At 40.5% G+C, this 8,165-nt stretch overlaps 1 protein-coding gene across 1 annotated transcript in view; it reads right to left on the reverse strand.

The window, feature by feature from the left end:
* The window catches only part of OPTN (optineurin), a 76,185-nt gene extending 68,390 nt beyond the window's left edge, over positions 1-7,795 (reverse strand). The window contains 2 exon segments of the mRNA XM_006873159.1: positions 6,466-6,668; positions 7,630-7,795. Coding sequence (XP_006873221.1) covers positions 6,466-6,668; positions 7,630-7,795 — 369 coding nt within the window.
* Between the last annotated feature and the right edge of the window lie 370 nt (positions 7,796-8,165).

Raw genomic sequence — 8,165 nt, forward strand, 5'->3', positions numbered from 1 at the left:
TGCCTGTAAACTTTCACTCAATCCACAATAAAAACCTTAAATTAAAAAAAAAAAAAAATTAGGCTGCTAAATTAACTCACCCCTAATGTGCTGGACTCCAAAGCCGGTTTGAACCACAAGGTCGGTGGTTCAAGCTTACCAGCCGCTTCTTGGAAACCCTATACAGGGTTGCTATGGGTCGGAACCGACTCGACGGCACTTAACAACAACAACAACAACAACAACAACAATGTGATGGCTGGAGTTGCAGTTGCCTTTACAGGGGCAGACAATGATTTCTATAAGGCCCACAGGCCAGAAACCCCCTCTCCACCTGCTGTATTTGAAGCAGTCCTGTGGTAAGCTTCTACCGGAGGACTTAGGAAATGCAATATTGGGAAATAAGAGAACTATAAGGAGCTCTGGTAGCGTAGTGGTTACGAATCGGGCTGCGAACCTTAAGGTCAGCAGTTCGAAACTACCAGCCGCTCCGCGGGAGAAAGATGAGGCTTTCTACTCCCGTAAAAGATTTACACCCTTGGAAACCCTGTACAGGGTCGCTATGGGTCGGAACCGACTCGACGGCACTTCACAACAACAACAACAAGGAAAGATTGAAACTCTGTGTAATCTGATTAATGACTCATACAGAAATAGTGTAGATTTTGAAAAATAAAAACAATAAAAGGAAGACAAACCCTGTACAGGGTCGCTATGGGTCGGAACCGACTCGACGGCACTTCACAACAACAACAACAAGGAAAGATTGAAACTCTGTGTAATCTGATTAATGACTCATACAGAAATAGTGTAGATTTTGAAAAATAAAAACAATAAAAGGAAGGCATTACTTAATCCAGAGCCCAGAAATAAGCAGGTAAAGACAAGAGGATGCCTTATTAGAAATACTCACATATACCTTCTTGACCTTTATGAGAACATGTGATAGAATGAATTACGCCCACCTGGTCTCGGAACAAGAGTTTTATGGGAACGAGAGGTTTAAAGTCTAAAAGGCCATGACACAGATTCTTAGACAAGCAAGTTAATTTTCTGCCCCCCCCCCTTTTTACAATTAAAAGGATTTCTTAATTGTCCCTAGAAAATCATGAATTTATTTATTTGACCATAAAACACCTTATAAGCTAACATTGTATGTTTCCCTTCACTTTGCTACTGAGACTCTCTCCATTCCTTCCTTGGACTAGAACTTCCATGGTTTATTCTGTTTGATCTCTATTCCAACTCTGTTGTTTGTTATTATCTTTCATCACTTTTGAGCACTTACCATTGACCTTCGTATTATGAAATACTTCTCTGGCATTTCATTTGTTAATGTCTCTACCCCAGTGTGGTAAACATCTTCTTAGAATCTCAGAAGAAAAGTCCATCTAATGACCCTCTGCCTGGCAATCTGTGCAACTATAAGTTTAAAAACACAATTTAGAGATAATGATAAGCACAATTCAGTGCCTCACCCTCACCCTGAGCATGAGGAAGACATTGTAAGGAAATGTCCTACTCTCTTTTCTTGTGTGTCACAGAACACTTAAGAATCCCTGATGGGTTTTGGAGAAATTTCTATAGAAACAGCAATAGAGATGGGTCAGCATCAGCATGAGTGAGAAAAGTCAGGGCAGGTCTTGAAAGCTTTACACTAGTCAGGAAGATGAGGGCCTTAATAAAAAAAAATCACTTCAAGTGGCCCATGACACAGAAATGAAAGCAACAGGATAGGTCTGGGAGGCAGAGTTTGGGAGAAGAAAGCAGATGAACAAGAGCTAAAAATGTTTTTTCCCCTAAGCACACCACCCATTATTGACTCCTGCTTGTAGTCAGCTTTAATGAATGATCTACATTACTCCAGAAAGAAGTTGTCCATGCTTCCAGTTTCTGATCTCCACTTTTTCCAGTATTGGAAACTCTGCGGACTGGTTAGATAGACAATGCTGGGTGACATGTAAGACAGGTTAAAACAGCGACGTGATAAATCTGATGAACAATTAGAGACTTCCAATCCTGGTGTGGCGCTGTGGGCTAATGTGTCAGACTGCAAAGTCATTTGAACTGAAAGGTCAGTGGTTCAAGCTCACCAGCTGCTCCTTTGAAACTCTATAGAGGGTTGCTATGCGTCAGAATTGACTCGACCGTACTTAACAACAACAATACAAATATAAATTTACTAAAGCAGGAGGTTTTCATTGTCCAACAAACAGGAACTGATGAGTGGGACCAACAATCAAAACTAGAATGCTTTTGTAAATAACTCTTTATGCTTCACATTATCTCCTTTTCATTATTCCTTTTCTGTGTTTCCATGATTTACCCAGCTAAGAAACTAGAGATCAACAAAGTTCACAACATATCAGGGATAAATCACCCCTGAACAACTAACCCAGTGCTTCAGACTTCAAAGTCAGTTTAAGTATCAGGTCTGGAAGGAAACGAACATCTGAGGTCCACTGAAATAAACAACAGCCAGCGAGCCCTGGAGGGGGACAGGAGCTTCAAGTGGGCTCTGATTCATTTTTTTCACTAACATCTCTTTCTGACATTCATATGTGGGTGTGAGCACATCTCCCACATTCTTTAAGTCATGAAAAATGCCTGAATTTCCCTGAACTCCAAACCCTAAAGCCTCCTATACGTGTCAGACCGTTTTTTTTTCAAAAGGAAAATGTAAAGTGAGCATTTTCTATTTTAGACTAGAAGAGGGATAAGGAAAATAAGTAAAAATTCTGAGTAACAGATTTTCTAGAAAATGTAAGTTTTAATCAAAGACATAAACTGAAAATGAATAACTGAATATTCCGAGCAGTTTCTCCTGGACTTTCTATAGTGAATAAAAAATACTGATTTATAGCTTCAACATTCTTTTGAATATATGGCTAAAGCTTTATAAAATTTTTTTCACCAAAAGAGACTGCCCATGAGCAGGGATAGATTACCCACTAAGCAAGGTAAGTGTGTGTTTCAGGCATCAACAAAACAAATACATCAGTTGTCCAAAGCACAGACCAATAGATGCCCAGCAGACCAGATACAAGGAAAAGCAAGCACTATAGTGGGAGGGGCCTAGGAGGACACTAGATGAAATTGGTATCAGCTCCAGTGCATGAGAAAATGTGCTGGCCAGAAATAAAAGCTCACACAGGTCACGAGCAGGGTACCCACATGCACAGCTGTGTAAGCTATGAAGCCCTGGCCACTTCAACACCTTCATTGACATTTGTCTTTTGTGATCCCATCCAATGCAATTGAAACTCCTTAACTCGGCAGGTTTCTTGGGAGTATATTATTTCTTTCTAATAAACAACAGGTGAGTGTTGGATGTCAAGTTTAACTTATGCTACATTTATCCCATATACAAATGAATCCACCATGAGTGTTTACTGGGCAAGGATGGGTTATATTAATAGATAACAGATCTCTGAACCGTTTTGAGAACCATCTTGCATATCCATGTCTGCTGATACAGCAATTCCAACTAGGAGGGCCAACAATGCTCTTTGCCATGATACAGACACAATAGCATGCTCTTGTGCATGGACTGGTAAATAGCCAATGGGGACTCTAGTTCCAGATAACACTCAAAAGCAAGGGAACTTCGAATAAGTTGACCACTGCAATGAATTCAACCAAGCTACTTTTTAATTATATAGCATTTTACATAGAGTTATAAGTTTTGTAAACAATAATATTTATAACCTTAACTTTAAAATGTGGTAAGCATGTGGATGCAATCTCAGCATACATTTAATGCTGGTAAGTGCTGTTGATTCGGTTCTGATTCATAACGCACCTGTACAAAGTTCTGAGGAGTGGCTGGTGGATTTGAACCACCAACCCTGTGGTTTAAGTCCAGTCCTTATCCTTCAGTGCTATACCAGGACTCCTTATTATAATAGTAACATGGGTAATAATTTAATATGATACTACTATAACAAACATCTAAAATATTATTACTGTTCTATGAAATATTTCTTTAGGCAAAAAAGGTTTAAGTATCATGTGAGTTTCATTTTCTGTTGTATGTTGCACAGGACATAATGCTTAACACTACTAATTTTTAATTTACAATTATAGCATTTATTCTAAAACAAGTATCAAAATGGAAGTATGAGCCATTTAAACAAAACTGGAAAAGTCAATTTTTGGTTGTGGGAGATAAACAGAATTTTACATTGATTGTTGAAATGACTAAGTTAACGGACTCATTTTCTTTGTTGTAGAATATATGTAATATTCTTTTTATTCTTCTTATAGAAAATGTGGTATACAGTAAACATTTTAGCAACCCACATCCACTAAAAATTTATTATCCAGTTTATCTCATTCTGCTAAAATAGCATATACCACTTTTGCATTCAATTGCTAATATTATGTTCTTGTTAAGTGATGTCAAGTCAGTTTGACTCATAGCTACCCTGTATAATGTTTCCAAGAAGTGGCTGCTGGGTTAGAACCGCTGACTGTGGGGCCAGCAGTCCAGGGTTTATCCTACAGCTAGCCTACAACAGGACTCATTACTTTATGGACTGCTAACACACAACACCAGCTGCTCCTTGGAAACCCTATACAGGGTCACTATGGGTCGGAACCAACTTGACAGTACTTCACAACAACAACACACACACAAGGAGGCTTTACAAAGTCTGCAGAAAAATGGAAATGAAAGATAATGAAAATTTCCACAAACTTTTGAAGCCCCCTCGAGATCCCATGTGGATGCACCGAGGTAAGCAGAGGAAGGGTACGCACGGCCCTCACAGGTCATACTCAAGCACTGCACATGAAATTTACATTGGAATCAATCTATTCAGCAAGAGCACTTCTAAGACAAAGCAAACCACCAGTCCAGCCTGAGTCATAAAAGGTTTTGACCCAGAAATGTAGACAAAATTCTACTACAAGTATTAATAAATGTTGGGGACAACATAAAACACAATAACTGAGAAGCTGAGGCCCTGTGACCTGGAAGAAAATCCAAACCCATGGCCCTCCTTAGTATTGACATAAAACGCAATTACTGAGAAGCTGAGGCCTTGCAACCTGGACGACAATCCAAACCCATGGCCCTCCTTGGTATTGTGAGCCATGAACCCTGAAGGGCCCAGGAAGTGACCTCCTGGGGTCCCGGGTTCATTGGTGTTTGTGAACTCACTGTTGGGCTACCTCTGTACAAGTCCTAATATTGTTCATTCTATGCTTCTAACTCCAGTAATTGTAGCTTCTGAGAAAATGGTTTTTATAATGCCTCTCTTAATGTCTCCACTGTGTTGGCAGTGAGTAGGGTCCTGGGAACGAATCTTTGTGAGGTACAAGCAATAGCCACCTGGGATGAGTGTCAGAACTGCTCCTTATTTGATTATTCAGTTATGTTTAATATTAACTTAGAACATGAACTCTTGGTACCCATGTAAAACTGAATTTCCCTCTAGAACTGAGATAGTAAAACTTCCTCAGAGGACGAACAAGGACAGGTTTACCGGGATTAAGCAGGGAGGTTCTGGAGAGGAACTGCCTGAGGTATTCACTTGAGGTGGAGTGGTAAATTCTGGGAATACTGGATTAAAGGACAATGGTGGCAACTCCCTCAGACTACCCTGGGTTTAATCAGTTTGATTCAGATGCTCTTCTTCCCCCTGAAGATATATGGAAATGTGATGATAGTGAACATTGTAGCATTTGGGTGTGGAATCCGGATAGAGGATAAGGAATGTGAAGGTGAGACCTCACCTTCTTGGAAAGGTTGTGATCCTTCTCTCACCTTCCCTGGAACTGTAGCAAGAAAGAATTACTAGTTTAACAAATAAAGCTAAATGTTTGAAATCCTGTTCAAACCCATATATTTTTTACTTGCAAAGTAGAGAAAAACAGCTTAAATCCCTTCAGAAATTATAAACCAACCTTTATATAAGCTTATAAGTCTTTCACCTTTACCTACTAGTGATTAAGTGTTAAAAGTATGTTAGACATCCTTTAAGCCTAAAGATTAATCTATAATAGCTTGCTTGAACCTTATCCTGTAGAAATAAAAATGTTAGATTGCTAACAAAATTGTTGTACCTAGAAAATATCTTAAAGGTTGTTCCTGTGAATCATTGTGTCCTGTCCTTGAATTTCTCCTTGAAAAAGTTAATAAAAGACTGGGGTAGAGATAGTTCTGCGTGCATTCTTGGCAGCAGGTCTATCGGCCTGTCAGCTTGTATCCACTCTGGTCTCCGAGTGTTTCTTTTCTCTCTTGCCCCTCCACACATCCTACCTAGAGTTACTTCTGCGTGCAATGTCTGCCCCCGAGCAGTCTGTCTGTCAGCTTGCATCAAACCTGTGTGTCTGTCTTCTTTGTGTTTGTTTTCTCTGTCTTCTTTGTGTCTGTTTTCTCTCTCTCTCTCGTCGCCAGACACCCCACCTTCGTGTACTCACCCCCTTGTCGAGGCCAGACACCGGCAAATAAATAAAATGACAACTGATCAATGTGCTCACCTCACATGACCTTTCTGCTTTCCCTTTAAGTTGTCCAAGTTCCTCCTTCAATTTTTCATTTTCATGACTCAAGGCTATTAAGCGCTCTTTGGCTTCTTTGCTTTGGATCTCAAAGAACTGGCGCTCTTCTTTCTGTTTCTCTGTCCAGGCAGAAAGCTCCTCAAACCGCCCTTTCATAGCTTGATTATTTAGCTTCATGGCCTCTGTATGGGGTGAAGAGCAAGGGTGTCACACACCAGGGGAGTGGACTTCATTTGATGAATCAAACATCCCTTTAGTAATCTACCACTACCTAGCTCTAAATCTAAAGCTGTCATGCTTGGCATGGGCCCAAGGGTTAGCAGGAAAAAGACTGTGTAGCAAGAGTAGTTTTGCTTCCACATAAGTTGGGTAGGTTCAATGTCAAAGCCCTAAAGAACAGAATTTATGTTGGTGTACCTACTATTGCACAGATACTAATAATTAGATTCAATCACTGGTTCTGCCAAAAGCCATGACTCAAGATATTAAAATGCTTTCTCTTAATGAGGTAATATTTAGGACTAACTCTACAACATCAGCAGCATTTTCTGGTGATGCAATGGATAAGTGCTCAGTGGCTAACCAAAAGGTTAGCAGTCAGATCACCAGCTGCTTCATAGTAGAAAGATGTGGCAATATGTTTTTATAGATTTCTCCCCAGAAAAACCAAACCTGCTACTGTCGATTCAATTATGCCTCATAACAGCCCATTAAGACAGAACAGAACCATGCCAGAGGGTTTCTGAGGCTGAAACTGATATGGAAATAGACTGCCACATCTTTCTCCTAAGGAGCAGCTGGTGGGTTCCCAACACTGACCTTAGGGTTAGCTGCCCCCCCAGGACTTCTTCCATCAGAATCACTGCCCAAGTCATCCTACTGGGCAGTCCTACTCTGTCCCACACGCTTGATAAGAATTAGAATTCACTCAAGGGCAATAGGGTTTCTTTCTCTTTTTAAATAGGTTAAATGTCCTTATGCTATTTCCCTATACGGTATTTTTAATTTTTACCTGTATGCTCTCCCTTCCCCCAGGGAACCAGGCAGAAAGGAGGGAGTTCACCCACAAGCCTCTTCACAAGGGGGTTACATTTCAAGAAGGCACAGGGTGCATGCAGAAACAAGGGGCCAGCTACAGCTCACCTTTCAGCTGATGGTTCTCAACAAGGAGCTCCTTCATCTGCTCTAGCAGTTCCTCTGGGGTGAAGGTGTCCAGGTTTGGATGAGCCCGATTAGGGGGTCCATTTCCTGGGCTTTCATTAGGACTGTCCCCTTTTTCTGTCAGGCAGCTGAGTGGCTGGTGGGACATGGCAGCAGTTCTTCTGGAAAAGTCACAAACTGAAAATACAGCCATCCCCCCTTGGCAAGGAGGTCTTCATAAATCCCATAAACTATTTGTAATCACAAATATTTATCCCAAGTGTTGAATATTTTATCTCCAATTACATTTTGAAGCATAGTCAATTCTTCCTTTTAAGCAAAAAAGGTATTGCCTAGTTTCAGGATGTGTGTATGGGTCTGTAAAGGACCACAGTGAGGAGTTTAGAAAATGCAGGAGCAACAGAAGGGATATGATGATGATCAGGAACCCTAACACAAGGAACCCAGACGGTTTTCTATAACACAGACCTCACATGTGCATAATTTGTAGACATCATTAAATACATTTCCCCATAGAA

Source organism: Chrysochloris asiatica, unplaced genomic scaffold (genome assembly GCF_000296735.1).
Source record: "Chrysochloris asiatica unplaced genomic scaffold, ChrAsi1.0 scaffold00226, whole genome shotgun sequence".
NCBI lineage: Eukaryota > Metazoa > Chordata > Mammalia > Afrosoricida > Chrysochloridae > Chrysochloris > Chrysochloris asiatica.